Source organism: Erinaceus europaeus, chromosome 10, assembly GCF_950295315.1.
Source record: "Erinaceus europaeus chromosome 10, mEriEur2.1, whole genome shotgun sequence".
NCBI lineage: Eukaryota > Metazoa > Chordata > Mammalia > Eulipotyphla > Erinaceidae > Erinaceus > Erinaceus europaeus.
The window spans coordinates 25,030,647-25,049,085 of NC_080171.1; the positions used below are offsets into that span (position 1 = coordinate 25,030,647).

An 18,439-nucleotide genomic window follows, 5' to 3' on the forward strand; every position below is an offset into this window, starting at 1 on the left:
TTATCTTGTCAATCAAAGGTCATTTCCTTTACCTCAGTTTTGAAAACGTATTTGAAGATGAGAAAAGGGTAACAATAAAGCTTTGAAATATGATGCCCCAATTAAAATATGTCCCTTAGGATTACCATAAGTTTGTGGTTCTTGACTGTGGGCAGTCTATTTCAATGTAATCCTATCAAGAACTAGACATGTCAGAAATACTAAAACCTTTCAGCTGGCACAGTTGTTAATAACTCTTAAAGCATAAAAACATCTTCCTGATTTTTTAGTGCAGTGCCAGGGAACAAACTTAGGGCTTCGAAGTGGCCACCTAAGCCCAAGTTCTTCACTTTTTAGAAAGGGAAGAGAGGTGGGAGGGGAAGAGACATCACAATACCAGTCCACCATGCACGCAGCTCCCACAGTACTACCCATGCTGCTTCTATGTGGTGCTGGGCTCAAACCCAGGGTCTCCCACATGTAAGACATATACTCTACCAGGTGAACATATTCCTAATATTCTGATGCTATTCATATATTGAAATTTTATTTATTAATTTTTTTACATGGGCACTGCTCAGCTCTGGCTTATGGTAGTACAGGAACTGAACCTGGGACTTTGGAGCCTCGGGCACAAGAGTCTCTTTGCATCACCATCTATCCACCCCACCGTGTATATTAAAATGTTAAAGGTTCCTAAAGTTGAGGCTATGGAATTCTCTGAATTTGAGCTTTGCTTAAAAATTACACTACTTTATACTATAAAGTGAAAGTTTCAGTTTATGTGGTGTCAGAAATTGACACCAGGGATTCACACATAAAGGATAACATGTAAGTCAATACCCCAGTCCAAATTATTTTATTTTCTTATTGAATTGTTTTAGATTTTTTGGAAAGAGAAAGGTCAAAGCATCATTCCATCACCGCTGGAGTTCCACCTATTTTTATCTTTCATTCCTTCATGTGATGCTGGAAACTAGGGCAGGTACTCTACCTGCTGAAAAACTGCCTGAGCCCCAAAACCTGTAATCTGTTAAACTAACAGTGGGATGTGAAGTTTGATTATTATAAAACTAATGGTATAACTGCATGTGCAGGTGGAAATTAACTAATAAAAAAGAAAGGGAAAACACAGGGTGAAGCCTGGAGTGGGTGTAGTGTACTGCAGCAAAGTACAGGACTCTGGGCGAGGGCGAGACGGAAAAGGCAGTGTGAGAAGGCACCAGGAACCCACTGCGTGATGGAGGAGAAGTAGCACCAAACACCTACTGCAGGAAGGTGAGAAGTTGTCCCTATGTGGCAACATCTGCTGTGTAAACTATTACTTCTCCCAAATAAAATGGTAAAAAGAAACTAAAGGTATGGGAAGCACCAAGCAACATTAATAAGTCATATGAATACTCAGCTTCAGCTTATGTACACAGATCTACATAAGGAGCTTACCTGATAGAGTTATAAATATCCAGTGGTGTTTGATCCTTTTCTTTGGCTAGTCTCATCATATCTAGCACTGCCATCCCAAGACACTCTTCCTGTGTTTCATGAGTCACAGGTACTTTTATCCATCCATGCACGAAATCATGCCGCCACTTTAGGAAGAAAATTAGAATAAAATATTTTGTGAGGTTCACTACCACATTTTAACCTATTATCATATTTTAATCTATAAAATTTCTAAAACGTGTACACTTAAAAAGACCACAAAAATAAATAAGTAGGATTCGACTTCCGGAGGCGGAGCTACGAGCAGCAGATCGCTTTCTCTCCTCTCCTCTCCTCTTCCGGATCAACTAGGAATACCAAAGGAGACCACCCCGGACCGAAACAAGACAGGACTAGAATGACCACAGAAACCCAGTAAATCACCCGTGAGTACAAACACGCGTGGCTGGTGACAGAGAGGAGAGAGGGGCCTAAGGAGAGATTAAGGGACTGCTAACAGTTCGACAGTTTGTCAGTGGAGACACCACCTCCAGTCGGCTCCACCAACAAGGGGACAGCTGAAGGGAGGAAAGGACTCCCCAGAGACTCACCAAGTGCAACTCTGAGTCTCCATTGCTACTACCCTCAGAATCTGGAGCAGCAACAGGGAGGGACACCAGGGCACAGAGATCTAACCGGGAAACTCAGGAGAAGACCTATACCTCGGTGGCATAGCTGAGGGGCTGTGAAAGTCTCTTTGCATAACCACTGGATTATCTCTGCCACACCCTACTTTATCTCTTGGTCAGGAGTCAGTGATTAAGCCAAGAAGCCTATTGATAGTTTAAAAGCCCTCAGGCTCCCATAGCCTACAGGGGAAAAAAAAAGGCTTTTACACCACTGAACTCCAACTCAGGGATTGAAAAAATTGTTAACTTACATAAAATGGTTAAAACAACAAGAAAAAATATTGGAGACTCGAACCAGGACAAGAGTCCAGCTAAAAGTCCTCCAGAGGGTGAAGCACAAAACAACGAGTTCAACATCCAAACATTAGCTAAGGAAATAATAACAGGAGTGAGTAAAGAATTTGAAAAAATTGTAATCAGAAATGCAGGAACAACAAATGAGAATATGGAAGAAAATTCTAATTATCTCATGGTTATTAGAGAGCTGAAAGCTGAAATTGCTGAGCTAAGAAGGCAACTAGCTGAACAAGCTAAAACAGTATCAGAGCAGGGCAACAAAATAGATGAACTCCAGAAAGCAGTAGAGGGCAGAGAGAATAGAATCAATGAGGCTGAAGACAGAATTAGCAAGATTGAGGATGAATTAGAGACAATTAAAAAAGAAGTAAGAGATCTCAAAAAGAGATTAAGAGATGCTGAAAACAACAACAGAGTCCTATGGGATGACTTCAAAAGAAACAATATACGCATTACTGGCTTACCAGAGGAAGAAAGAGAAGGGGAGGAAGAAAGCATTCTCCAGGCCATAATAGCTGAAAATTTCTCTAGTCTATACAACACCAAAGACATAAAGATTCAAGAAGCCCAGAGGGTCCCAAACAGAATTAACCCAGACCTAAAGACACCAAGACATGTCATACTTAGATTGGAAAGGAATAAGGATAAAGAAAGGATCCTCAAGGCTGCAAGAGAAAAACAAAGAGTCACCTACAAAGGAAAACCCATAAGATTAGCAGCAGACTTCTCCATACAAACACTACAGGCCAGAAGAGAATGGCAAGATATCTATCGAGTGCTCAATGAGAAAGGCTTTCAGCCAAGAATACTATATCCTGCTAGATTGTCATTCCGACTAGATGGAAGCATCAAAACCTTCTTAGACAAGCAACAGTTGAAGGAAGCAACCATCACCAAGCCTGCCCTGAAAGAAGTTCTGAAAGGTCTCCTATAAACAACCAGACCACCACAAATAGGACATATACCAAAACACTCTAAAACTCTACAAGAATGGCATTAAAATATCTTCAATCTTTGATATCAATAAATGTCAATGGCCTGAATTCACCTATTAAAAGACACAGAGTAGGAAGATGGATCAGAAAACACAACCCAACAATATGTTGTCTACAGGAAACTCACCTAACGCAACAAGACAAACACAGACTTAAAGTGAAAGGATGGAAAACTATCATTCAAGCCAATGGCCCACAAAAAAGGGCAGGAACAGCTATTCTCATATCTGACATGATAGACTTTAAAATAGATAAGATTAAAAAAGATAGGAATGGACACTACTTAATGCTCAGAGGATCAGTCAATCAAGAGGACTTAACAATTATTAATATCTATGCACCCAATGAGAAGCCATCTAAATACATCAAACTTCTACTGAAAGAGCTACAGCAATATATTAACAGTAACACAATCATAGTAGGGGACTTCAACACCCCACTATCTCAACTTGACAGATCATCCAGGCAGAAAATCAGTAAAGACATAAGGGAGCTAAATGAAGAGATAGATAAACTAGAACTATTGGACATTTTCAGAGTCATTCATCCCAAGAAACTGGAATACACATTTTACTCAAATCCACATGGATCATTCTCAAGGATAGACCATATGTTAGGCCACAAAGACAGCATCAGCCTATTCAAGAGCACTGAAATCATCCCAAGCATCTTCTCAGACCACAGTGGAATTAAACTAACACTTAACAATCAACAAAAGATTAGTAACAGTCCCAAAATGTGGAAGCTCAACAGTACACTTCTTAACAACTTCTGGGTCAAAGAGGAAATCAAGGAAGAAATCAAAATGTTTCGAGAGTTCAATGAAAATGAAGACACAAGCTATCAAAATATTTGGGACACAGCTAAAGCAGTCCTAAGAGGGAAGTTCATAGCTATACAAGCACACATTTGGAAACAAGAAAAGGCACAAATAAACAGCCTGATTGCACATCTTAAAGACCTAGAAGAAGAACAACAAAGGAATCCTAAAGCAACCAGAAGGACAGAAATTACTAAAGTTAGGGCAGAAATAAATAACATTGAGAATAGGAAAACCATACAAAAGATCAATGAAAGTAAATGTTGGTTCTTTGAAAGAGTAAACAAAATCGACAAACCTTTAGCCAGACTCACAAAACAAAAAAGGGAGAAGACCCAAATAAATCGGATAGTAAATGAAAGAGGAGAAATCACAACAGACACTGCAGAAATTCAACATATCATGCGAGGCTTCTATGAACAACTATATGCCACCAAGCTAAGAGAACCTGGAAGAAATGAATGATTTCCTAGATACCTACCAACTTCCAAAACTAAGTAAAGAGGAAGTGGATAACATGAACAGGCCCATCACAGCCAATGAAATTGAAACAGTTATCAAAAATCTTCCCAAAAATAAAAGTCCTGGACCAGATGGTTTTACAAATGAATTCTACAAAACTTTCAAAGAAGAACTAGTACCTCTACTTTTAAAAGTCTTCCAGAAGATTGAAGACACTGGAATACTCCCTGCCAGCTTCTATGAAGCCAACATCACCCTGATACCAAAAGCAGACAGGGACACAACCAAAAAAGAAAACTACAGACCAATATCTCTGATGAACATAGATGCGAAAATATTGAACAAAATTCTAGCCAACCGGATACAGCAGTATATCAAAAAAATTGTTCATCATGACCAAGTGGGGTTTATCCCAGGCGTGCAAGGTTGGTTTAATATACGTAAATCAATCAATGTGATCCACCACATCAACAAAAGCAAGGCCAAAAACCACATTGTCATATCAATAGATGCAGAGAAAGCCTTTGACAAAATACAACATCCCTTTATGATCAAAACACTACAAAAAATTTCCACATAACAATTCAGCTCCCTATAGGTCCTCAGATTTTTTTCCAAAGGATGACTTTTTTTTTTTTAATATTTAGGACTTTTTTATTTTGTATTTTTATTTTTTAATAGTGATATAACAATGATGGACAATATTGTGGGATAAGAATGTTATAATTACCAAATAATGTGATGATAACAGTAACTATCCATTGTCTTCTTGAACCCTAAGACAGCAGGGATCTCACACTTCCACTATAGAGCCTAAACTTCCCCAGTCCTGGGACCCTAGGGTAGGGCCCACTTTCCCATATGATTCTCCCAATTCTTATCAAATAATATTGCATCCGCTGATTGCAACCTAATCAACGCAACGAGTGCCACCCCAGCATGCTTCACTTCAGACTGTGTCCAGAGACTTCAGGTGTGGAACAACAGTCCTTCAACTTCATCACTTGGATGAGGCCTTTCCTTTCATAGTATACTCTAATTCCATCCCAGATGGTTCATTTTCTAACAAAGTCCCAAAACCTAGATATAGACCAGGTTCCAGGAGATAGAGCATATGTTCAAGTATCCATAAAACAGAGCAAATATATACCTGAAAGCAGTAGTACACTAGAGTTTGCAGTGAGTACCCCCCAACATTTCATCTCCACTATTCCAACCTTTGGGTCCATGATTGCTCAACAATTTGTTTGGCTTTGTATGTTAACTCTCTTTTCAGCCACCAGGTTCCAGATGCCATCAGGATGCCGGCCAGGCTTCCCTGGACTGAAGACCCCACCAATGCATCCTGGAGCTCCGCTTCCCCAGAGACCCACCCTACTAGGGAGAGAGAGAGGCAGACTGGGAGTATGGATCGACCAGTCAACGCCCATGTTCAGCAGTGAAACAATTACAGAAGCCAGACCTCCCACCTTCTGCAACCCACAAAGACCCTGGGTCCATGCTCCCAGAGGGATAGAGAATGGGAAAGCTATTGGGGAGGGGATGGGATATGGAGATTGGGTGGCGGGAATTGTGTGGAGTTGTACCCCCCATCCTATGGTTTTGTTAATGTCTCCTTGCTTAAATAAATAAATAAAAATAGGAATAGATGGAAAATTCCTGAAGATAGTGGAGTCTATATATAGCAAACCTACAGCCAACATCATACTCAATGGTGAAAAACCGGAAGCATTTCCCCTCAGATCAGGTACTAGACAGGGCTGCCCACTATCACCATTACTATTCAACATAGTGTTGGAAGTTCTTGCCATAGCCATCAGGCAGGAGCAAGGAATTAAAGGCATACAGATTGGAAGAGAAGAAGTCAAACTCTCCTTATTTGCAGATGACATGATAGTATACATGGAAAAACCTAAGGAATCCAGCAGAAGCTTTTGGAAATCATCAGGCAATACAGTAATGTGTCAGGCTATAAAATTAACATTCAAAAGTCAGTGGCATTCCTCTATGCAAACACTAAGTTAGAAGAAATTGAAATCCAGAAATCAGTTCCTTTTTCTATAGCAACAAAAACAATAAAATATCTAGGAGTAAACCTAACCAAAGAAGTGAAAGACTTGTATACTGAAAATTATGAGTCACTACTCAAGAAATTGAAAAAGACACAAAGAAGTGGAAAGATATTCCATGTTCATGGGTTGGAAGAATTAACATCATCAAAATGAATATATTACCCAGAGCCATCTACAAATTTAATGCTATCCCCATCAAGATCCCAAGCACATTTTTTAGGAGAATAGAAAAAATGCTACAAATGTTTATCTGGAACCAGAAAAGACCTAGAATTGCCAAAACAATCTTGAGAAAAAAGAACAGAACCGGAGGCATCACACTGCCAGATCTCAAACTATATTATAGGGCCATTGTCATCAAAACTGCTTGGTACTGGAACATGAACAGACACACTGACCAGTGGAATAGAATTGAGAGCCCAGAAATGAGGCCCCACACATATGGACATCTAATCTTTGACAAAGGGGCCCAGAATATTATATGGGGGAAGCAGAGTCTCTTCAACAAATGGTGTTAGAAACAATGGGTTGAAATATGCAGAAGAATGAAACTGAATCACTGTATTTCACCAAATACAAAAGTAAATTCCAAGTGGATCAAGGACTTGGATGTTAAACCAGAAACTATCAGATACTTAGAGGAAAATATTGGAAGAACTTTTTTCCGCATAAATTTTAAAGACATTTTCAATGAAACGAATCCAATTACAAGGAAGACTAAGGTAAGTAAAAACCTATGGGACTACATCAAATTAAAAAGCTTCTTCACAGCAAAAGAAACCACTACCCAAATCAAGAGACCCCTCACAGAATGGGAGATCTTTACATGCCATACATCAGATAAGAGTTTAATAACCAACATATATAAAGAGCTTGCCAGACTCAACAACAAGATAACAAATAACCCCATCCAAAAATGGGGGGAGGACATGGACAGAATATTCACCACAGAAGAGATCCAAAAGGCCGAGAAACACATGAAAGAATGCTCCAAGTCTCTGATTGTCAGAGAAATGCAAATCAAGACAACAATGAGATATCACTTCACTCCTGTGAGAATGTCACACATCAGAAAAGGTAACAGCAGCAAATGCTGGAGAGGGTGTGGGGTCAAAGGAACCCTCCTGCACTGCTGGTGGGAATGTCAATTGGTCCAACCTCTGTGGAGAACAGTCTGGAGAACTCTCAGAAGGCTAGAAATGGACCTACCCTATGACCCTGCAATTCCCCTCCTGGGGATATATTCTAAGGAACCCAACACATCCATCCAAAAAGATCTGTGTACACATATGTTCTTGGCAGCACAATTTGTAATAGCCAAAACCTGGAAGCAACCCAGGTGTCCAACAACAGATGAGTGTCTGAGCAAGTTGTGGTATATATACACAATGGAATACTACTCAGCTGTAAAAAATGGTGACTTCACCGTTTTCAGCCGATCTTGGATGGACCTTGAAAAAATCATGTTGAGTGAAATAAGTCAGAAACAGAAGGATGAATATGGGATGATCTCACTCTCAGGCCGAAGTTGAAAAACAAGACCAGAAAAGAAAACACAAGTCAAACCTGAAATGGAATTGGAGTATTACACCAAAGTAAAAGACTCTGGGGTGGGTGGGTGGGTGGGTGGGGAGAATACAGGTTCATGAAAAATGATGAATGAAATAGTGGGGGTTGTATTGTTAAATGGGAATCTGGGGAATGTTATGCATGTAAAAAAAAAAAAAGAAGTAGAAACGCAAAGCAGAAATTGACTGAGTTTGGAGTATGGCACTAAAGTAAGAAAGCAGAAGTACACTAGAGTTTGCAGTGAGTACCTCCCTAATACTTCCTCTCCACTTTTCCAAGCTTTGGGTCCAGGATTGCTCAACAATTTGTTTGGCTTTGTATGTTAACTCTCTTTTCAGTCACCAGGTTCCAGGTGTCATCAGGATGCTGGCCAGACTTCCCTGGATTGAAGACCCCACCAATATGTCCTGGAGCTCAGCTTCCCCAGAGACCCACCCTACTAGGGAAAGAGAGAGGCAGACTGGGAGTATGGACCGACCAGTCAACGCCCATGTTCAGCGGGGAAGCAATTACAGAAGCCAGACCTTCTACCTTCTGCAACCCACAATGACCCTGGGTCCATGCTCCCAGAGGGATAGAGAATGGGAAAGCTATCGGGGGAGGGGGTGGGATATGGAGATTGGGCGGTGGGAATTGTGTGGAGTTGTACCCCTCCTACCCTATGGTTTTGTTAATTAATCCTTTCTTAAATAAATAAATAAATAAATGGAATACCAATACCTGCCCTGATTTTTAGTCGCTTTGCCATAGCTTTGTGAAATTCTTTAAATGACAGAAAGCACCAAGATCAAAAGGGTCAATTCACATAAAAGAATCTATTTTCTTAATTTTTTAATATTTATTTATTTTCCCTTTTGTTGTCCTTGTTGTTGTTATTGATGTTGTTGTTGTTAGATAGGACAGAGAGAAATGGAGAGAGGAGGGGAAGACAGAGAGGGGGAGAGAAAGATAGACACCTGCAGAGCTGCTTCACCTCTTGTGAAGCGACTCCCCTGCAGGTGGGGAGCCGGGGACTCAAACCAGGATCCTTACACTGATCCTTGTGCTTTGTGCTATGTGCACTTAACCTGCTGTGCTACCACCCAACTCCCACGAGAATCTTTATAGAACATTGTTGGGTGCCAGGTGGTGACGCACCTCATTGAATGTGCATGTTACCATGCACAAGAACATAGGTTTGAGCCCCAACTCCCTACCTGCAGGGGGGGATGCTTCATGAACAGTGAAGCAAGGCTGCAGGTATCTATCTTTCTCCATTTCTATCTCCCTCTTCCTTTATCCTAACAAATAAAACAGAAGTAAAATAAAGGAAGGAAGGAGGAAATGACTACTGGGAGTGGTGTTTACCTAGTGCTGGTAGGCACCAAACTCCAGAGATTACTTTGGTTAAAAAAAAAAATTATATATATATATATATATATATATATATATATATATATATATATATATATAAAATCAATAGACCCAGGGATAATATTAGTCATTTCTTTTTACTTCTGTGCACCTGTTATACAAGACTGAAAATATTTTTTCTGAATAAAATATATGCAACACAGTAAGATAATATTAATCATTTGGCACATGTACAAGTGAGATCATATAATCATACCTGAGCAAAAAGGTACGACATGACAAAGTCATCCAGAAGAGGAGCTTCAGCACCTCGAGATATTCCATGCCGATAGGTTCTATTGCTGCCATTACAGTACCAGTAAGGAAAGTAAAATCTGAACAACAATAAAGACATCCAGTCAGTCTCCAAATAGTTCTAAAATATTGTGTGTATATAACCACCTCCAGCATATTGAGAGGTACAATCCGATAAATCAAAAAATACAAACAATAGTATTAAATCCAAGTTAGGGACAGAAGGGACTCTGTTAAGACCATGATAATAATATAGAAAGAAAATTACAGGAAATGTAAGCATATAATCATTATAGTGCCTTCTTCCAAACACAGATGCAAAAGCAATAATAGGAAACTAAAATACAGAAAGTTATTTGTTTTTGTTTTTTTTAAGATAGAGACAGAGGCAGAGAGAGAAAGAGACCCCAGCACCACAGCTTCCTTCAGTGTGGTGGCTAGGTTTGAACCAATGTCGTGTGCATGACAAAACAGCCCACGGCCTAAGTGAGTTTTTCTGGCAGTAGGAAAGTTTTTTTTTGTTTGTTTATCTAGCAATAATATCTGAAAATTCTCATTTGAGGTGAAAACAAATATTTGTTTCTTCTTCTAAGAAATGGAAGTTTGACTCAACAGATATAATATATAGCTTCCATGTATGAAGCCCTAACTCTCATCTCTAGCACTACATGAAAGACCCAAGAAAAGAGCCCAGCGGAACTCCATGGCTAGTGAAGCAATGCTTTGGTGTCTTTCCCTCTCTGTCATAAGAAAACGTCACAAGCTGGGCCTGGAGGGTGGCTTAATAGCAGAGCACACATACAGGTGTGATCTCAGGCACTATATATATTAAAGAAATAAAGTCTAAAGTTGTCCTTCACAAAAGCAAAAATTATTGTTTTGATGTTTTCACTTGTAGTTTTACTGATATAACTCACAGACCCTTTTAAAGAGTATGAGTTAAGTGTAAGTTTGAAGAGTATATAAGCTCACCCCTTAACGCATCTCAATGTCTTTTTATACTTCAAACTGTAAAAACCTCATTATAATATAATTTTCAGAACAGTTTCATCCCTCTTAAAAGAAAACTCTTCACCTACTAGCAGTCATACAAATCACCACTGCCAGGTAGTAGTTGCCCTCCATAGTTAGAGCTCAGCTACTACTAGTCTCTATAGAAATTTGCCTGTTCTGGGCATTTTAAATAAATGGAATCATTTAATTATGTGACCTTTTCAGTGTAGCATAATGCTTATGGGTCATTCAAGTAATAACACAGATCAATATTTCATTCCTTTTTACTGCCCAATTAATATACCATAATGTAGACAAAAAATATGCTTATCCTTGAGGGACATTTGACCTGTTTCCATCTTTTTTTTTGGTCATCATTTGAGTAATATAGTTATATTTGTGGGCATATGCTTTCATTCCATATTTATCCACCACATACACATCTGTGAAGCTGCCAGGCAATATGCTAATGGCTTACTTATATTTTAATAAATCAAACTGTTTTCAAAGTAGTAAATATACATACACAAACACATACATATATGGTAAAAGGCAAAATAACTACTGGTTGGGATGGTAACTCAGCCAAGTCATGCCTGCCAAGTTTCTGGGTTCATTTCCTGTCACCACATTAAAAAGACTAAATGTAAATTGGTTCAGGCCTCTAGTATTAACTACCTGGCAACTTTTTGTTTAAATATTCATATTTCTTATTATTGGAGACAGAGAGAAATTGAGAGAGGAGGGGTAGATAGAGAGGAGAGAAACAGAGAGACACCTGCAGCCCTGCTTTACCACTCATGGAGATTTCCCCTGCAGGTGGAGACCAGGGGCTTGAACTCAGGACCTTGCACACTATAATATGAGCACTTAACCAGATACACCACCACCTGGCCCCTACCTGGCAATTTTTTAATGTTTGATAAGCTCCTTATTTTGTATTTTTTCCATTAAGTGAATCACTTAGTTGTAGAAAGTACCTTATCCTGTAGAGTACATTGTGCCTAGTTGACTCATCTAGATGGAAGACATGGTTGGGTGGATACCAAATCCTTTCAGTTTCACTCATCAAAGCAAACATGCTATGATATACAGGCGTAATTCCTAGGGGGAAAAAAAGAAAAAGAAATGATCTTAGATACTTAAGTGCACATTAACACAACATCAACAATTTATGATCAGGCTGAAGAAGTTATTCTTAAAATCAGTTCAAAATGCACTAAAACACTGAAAGGTCTTGTTTCAGCATGATTTACCAGTGAATTATTTATTAAATATCTTTCCCTCTGTACTTTACAATGACTGTTGGGACCCTTTCAGGTAGTTTTCTTTCAATTTATTTTATTATTTATTTATTTATTTATTTATTTATTATTGGATAAATATGGAGAGAAACTGAAAGGGGAAGGGGAAACAGCGAGGGAGAAAGTCAGAGACACCTGCAGCCCTGCTTCACCACTTGTGAAGCTTTCCCCCTGCACGTGGAGACCAGGGGCTTGAACCCAGGTCCTTGTGCACTGTAATGTGCACCAGCTTAACCAAGTGTTTCACCACTTGGCCCCATTTTTTTTTATTTTATTTATTTTAATTCCTTTGTTGAAGGATTAATGGTTTACAATCAACAGTCAAGTAAATTTTTAAAAGCATTTTTATCTATTTTTTGGTTGTCCTCTACAGAAAGACTGATTCTAACTTGTATGTGTGGTTTTTTAATTGATGATGCTTGTATGAAGTGACGAAAATATGCCAAAGCCACTGGATACATATTTTCTTTAGTTATTTATTTATTTATCTATTGGATAGAAACAGAAAGAATCTGAGAAGGGAGGAGGAAGGAGAGAAGGAAAGAGAAAAAGGGCCTCTGAGCACTGTAACGTGTGCATTCAACCACATGTGCCACCTCCCAGCCCCACCACTGGGTACTTTTAAAAGAGCTATGAAAAAGTTTTGATTTCAAGATTTACACAATATACTAGTTTTTGTGTAATTTATACTATATAAACTTACTATGAATAATTTTAATGTTAAAATGCAAGGGTATTTGATATTTTTTTCCAAAGATATTTTAGAAGATATCTCATTAGCAAGAAACTAAAGGTCACCATATGTAAAGTCTGCTGAAATCTATTACTTAAGCAAATATGTTATTTAAAAAGAATATTCAGAAAAAACCACATGTCAAATGGTTTGGTTAAAAATGAAAAAATAAGTAAATGACTGAGTGAATACATATTATTGTTTATTAGAAGTAGTTACCATTATAAAGTCTATATTCTGGAGTTTGGAATTAATGTTTTGTGACCCAAAGTATGCCTTGGGAATGTCACAACATGTGTCTCATTAATAATGTTTTGCTTTAAGGTGCAGTTTCTAAGAACCTAGCAACAAAGTTAAATGATGACTTACTGATAAGTGAGTCATTATGAGGGCACTTGTGTGTTTAAGATTGCAGGTTTCTTATACTGCCCAAGGTGAAATGCAGAAAAGGCAAACAAGCACTGCCACCACCCACATACATGCACTAGTCACCTCGTGAAGGCTCGCCCTCATAACCTCATCTAGTTACCTCCCAAAGGTCTCACTTCTTCACATCTTCACATCGCTGGGCTTTAGTATGAGTTCTGATGGAACACATAAATGTCTATAACAAGGTAAACCAAATAGTATGAACCCAGAACTGCTCAAATATCAGGAAAAAATTTGAGCCCTGGATCCCCACCTGCAGGAGGGTCGCTGCACAGGCGGCGAAGCAGGTCTGCAAGTGTCTATCTTTCTCTCCCCTGTCTTCCCCTCCTCTCTCGATTTCTCTCTGTCCTATCCGACAACAATAACAACAATAAAAATGACAACAACAAGGGCGACAACAAGGGCAACAAAACAGGAAAAAAATGCCCTCCAGGATCAGTGGATTCATAGTGCAGGCACTGAGCCCCAGCGATAACCCTGGAGGCAAAAATTGTATATATATATATATATATATATATATGCAAATGGCTACATTTTATGCTTATAGAACATTTTTTCGATCATAAGATAAACATGGTAAGAAAATACACAAGTGGACTAAGTGGTGGTACAGTGGATAAAGCCCTGGACTCTCAAGCATGAGCTCCTGAGTTTAATCCCTGGCATCACATGTGCCTGAGTGATATTCTGGTTCTCCCTCTTCCTCCACCCCTTGTCATTCATGAATAAATCTTTAAGAGAAAAGAAGAAGGAGAAGGAGAAGAAGACGCAGCAAAAATATGTGTCATCAAAACAAAGTACATATGTACACACGTCAATAAAGCCATGTTTTATGTGTAAATGCATGAAAATATACCAACACACACACAACTTCAATGTTTGTTTTCTAGTTACAGAAGGAATTTAGATCACTTTCCTACTTTAAAATAACAAGGACAATAACTACCACTTACTGAGAGCTTACTATGTGCTGGAATGGCGTTCTGAGAATTGTTATTATCATCCCCATTTTTCATTGAGGGAACAGAGGGAGGCACACAGCTGAAAAAAACAGCGAAGCCAGGACATCAATCCTCCAGCTGTTAACCACTATGCATACTGCCTCTGTTACATATCATCACCATATTTTATTTTGTTATTTTACAAATTATTTGTTTTTACAGTTCAAGACTCTTAAACATGAACAAATCCACTGCTCCTGGGCCTTTTTTTTAAATTTCAGGTGAAGACAGAGAAAGAGAGATAGACATAGTTGTACCTCGTGCCATATATACTGGTCCTCATGCATAGTATATAGGTATGCACTCTACTGGAAGAGTTACCCCCTGGTCTACAACCCTATGCTATGATAACTATTTGTAAATATGGCCAGAGAACTTTGGAAAGTCAAGAAGTGTATCCTGAATCAAGGAAATTATATTGAATATGCTTCCAGCATCACAGTGGATGTATTTTGGGTTTTAAATTCTCTCCTAGCTTCAGGGTGGGGGGGGTGGCACACCTGGTTGAGCACACACATTACAATGCACAAAGACTCTATTTCAAGCCCCAATTCCTCGGCCTACACATGAAATTGTCTTTTAAGGAAAAGATACTGGGGGGGGGAATTTAACAAAAATCTAATATTTACTTTAAATGTAACCATGTAAATAATATTGCATATGGAACTATTATTCTCAGCAAATGAGGAGGAGATTTTGGAAATGTAATGATTTTCAAACAACAGAGCAATTACATACAACAAAAAAAGTATATTTATAGCCTCTAGGTCAGATCGATGGGGTTTACAGTTAACAGTATTTATATAGTTTTCCCATATTTGGGAGTTACTTTCTGCCCTGATCCAGTTTTCTAGTCTTATCCTCAAATCTAACACCATCTTCCCAGATAATACTCCTAGCTCACCTGCATGTTAGCTTCTGGGATCAGTTAAAAATTAGCAAAGTCATGGGCCCCTTGGAGTATACCTAAAATAGACTTCCTAGCTCCTTCTAACATGAAGACCCCCAATTTCATCTGCTATACATTTTTACCTTTAAGTTCCCAATTATTAAACAATTTGTTCTGCTTTATATCTTAATGCTTTTCTGCCACCAAGCTGCATATGCTACCATGATGCCAGCCTGACTTCCCTGGGCAGACAACCTCACTCATGTATCCTGGAACCCCCACTTCTCCAGAGCCCTACCTCACTAGGGAAAGACAGAAACAGGATAGGGATACGGATCAACCTACCAACATTAATATCCAGGCAGAGAAGCAATTACAGAAGCCAGACTTCCTACCTTCTGCTCCCCATAAAGATCTTTGGTCCATACTCCCAGAGGGTTATAGAACAAGGAAGCTACCAATGGAGGGAAGGGGATATAGAGCTCTGCTGGTGGGCATTTTATGGGATTGTACCCCTCTTATACTAAAATTTTGTCAATCATTATTAAATCACTAATAATAAAAAAGAAAAATGCATTCATGTTGACAAGTCTTTATTTTTTTTCTAGCTTTTATAATTTATAATCCACCTGTAAGTGGATTTTCTTATAAACAGATGTAAACTTATGTTATCTATACACACAATACTGCTTATGTACTTCTCACTATGGCTTTCTTAACATTTTTCTATAGATTTCTTTATTATTTTTTTTAGTTTATAAAAAGGAAACACTGGGGAGTCGGGCTGTAGCGCAGCGGGTTAAGCGCACGTGGCGCAAAGCACAAGGACCAGCGTAAGGATCCCGATTCGAGCCCCCGGCTCCCCACCTGCAGGGGAGTCGCTTCACAGGCTGTGAAGCAGGTCTGCAGGTGTCTATCTTTCTCTTCCCCGCTCTGTCTTCCCCTCCTCTGTCCATTTCTCTCTGTCCTATCCAACAACAATGATATCAATAACCACAATAATGTTAAACAACAAGGGTAACAAAAGGGAAAATAAAAAATATGAAAAAAATTATAAAAATAAATTTAAAAAATTTTTTAAAAAAAGGAAATACTGACAAAACCATAGGATAGGAAGAGTACAACTCCATACAATTCCTACCTCCAGAACTCCGTATCCCATCCCCTCCCTTCTAACTTAAGATTCTATAGCTTAATGATAGTTATCAAAATTGGAAAATGAATGCATCTATATAATTTAGCACAAAGGAGTATGAAAAGGGGAGTATACTCAAAAGAAAACTGATTAAACAAGTAAGTGTTTATAGTCATATATACTTCCAGTGATATATATAATTTTATAATGGCAAAATTATGTTAATACTTATTTCATTTTTAGCAGTTCATATTAATTGGGCTTTCCTAGATGAAGAAAAGGTAGTGGCAAGTATTAGATATATATTATACTGAGCCGATCACAAAGAAACTACAGTCATTTGTAACTCCTTTCCCTCAGGACATATAGAGTTTAAATTCTTTTCATGTGTTGCAATGTGTTTCTTTTCTGAACCATTACAGAATTCTGTCAATTTCACAATATTCTAGCGCAAGAATAGTCACCATTCCACTATCATTAACAGAGTCCCCTATTAAAAAGATGAGTAAGAGAAATAGAAAAATAGGGAAGACAGTATAATGGTTCAGCAAAAGGCATGAATATCTGAGGTGCCAGGTTCAATCGCCAGCACCACCATAATATATACATACATACACATATATATATATATATATATATATATATATATATATATATATATATATAGTTAAAAAAAAATTTTTTTCCTTGCCTCCAAGGTTATTGTTGGGGCTCGGTGCCTGCGCTACAAATCCACTGCTCCTGGAGGTCATTTTTCCCATTTTTGTTGCCCTTGTTGTTATTGCTGTTGTTGTTGCTGGATAGGACAGAGAGAAATCAAGAGAGAAGGGGATGACAGAGAGGGAGAGAGAAAGACAGACACCTGCACCCGCTCGTGACGTGACCCCCCTTGCAGGTGGAGAGACGGGAGCTCGAACAGTGATTCCTGCAGGTCCCCTTTCCTCGCACCAGTACTCGTAACCCGCTGCACTAGTGGCCCCCAAAATAATTTTTAAAAAAAAGAGAGAGAAATAGAAAAATGAATAACAGTGCATATCTTTAAAGATCTCACAATCCAGTAGATGACAGAGAGAAGTTATTGGAGTCACGATTCAATGTCATCATATGAATAAAGTGCTTATTCCAGAAATATAGATAGTTTGTAGCCTTGACTGTGGAAAAGTAGAGTTTACTATGAATTCATGTTGTTGGAATAACTGGCTGCTTCTACTGGAGGTCACCAATCAGTAAATATTAACTGTTCTCCCAATCACCTTCTATAAAACACTAAATCATGAATACAATTCAACCAAGTTCTTTGCCACTTCACAGTTACGAACTGTTTCCCAGGAATACATTCCATATTTCTATATGAGCTCTCATCAGAATGACCTATATTGTTTCTATCAACATTATTTTCAAGATTCTTCTAGTGTTAAATCTTTCATTTTTGGTCCATACTTCCAGAGGGGTAAATGTTAAGAGAGAGATGACCAGAGGGCTCTAAACTCTAATTTCATTAGGACCCAGAGAGAGAAGAGGAAAAAAATAAAGGGGGGGGGGGGTTACTTAGAAGTAGTAGATGGTACTTAGAAAGGAAGCAAAGGCAGGACCATAGGGGAAAAAATGAGCAAATACATATAAATATAGGAGCCAGGTGGTGACACACCTGGTGAAACATACACATTACAGTGCACAAAGACCCAGGTTCAAGCCCCTGGTCCCCACCTGTAAAGGGAAAGCTTCACAAGTGGTGAAGCAGTGCTGCAGGTGTCTCTCTGTTTCTTTTCCTTCTATCTCCCCCAACCCTCTGAACTTCTCTCTGTTTCTATCCAGTAATAAAAATTAAAATGAGAAAATATATTTTTTTAAAAAGATAAAGAACAATATTTAAAAAAAAAAAAAAGGACAGTCAGAAGCAGTAGATTTGACTTAGAAAGGAAGAAAGAAAAAATAAAAAAGAGAAGGCATGACCACAGGAAAAAATGGGCAAATATATATAAATATAGATAGATAAATAAAGA

At 38.5% G+C, this 18,439-nt stretch overlaps 2 protein-coding genes across 6 annotated transcripts in view; one reads left to right on the forward strand and one right to left on the reverse strand.

Annotated features, from left to right (window-relative positions):
* Positions 1–18,439, forward strand: part of LOC132540855 (prorelaxin H2-like) — a 256,765-nt gene that overhangs the window by 118,314 nt on the left and 120,012 nt on the right. The window lies entirely within an intron of this gene.
* The window catches only part of JAK2 (Janus kinase 2), an 85,879-nt gene that overhangs the window by 51,261 nt on the left and 16,179 nt on the right, over positions 1–18,439 (reverse strand). For all 5 annotated transcript variants that reach the window (XM_060199315.1, XM_060199313.1, XM_060199314.1 and 2 more), the window contains 3 exons: positions 11,926–12,049; positions 9,915–10,032; positions 1,423–1,568 (listed from right to left, as the gene is read on the reverse strand). In XM_060199315.1, the coding sequence (XP_060055298.1) occupies positions 1,423–1,568; positions 9,915–10,032; positions 11,926–12,049 (388 nt within the window). The remainder of the gene's footprint in view (positions 1–1,422; positions 1,569–9,914; positions 10,033–11,925; positions 12,050–18,439) is intronic.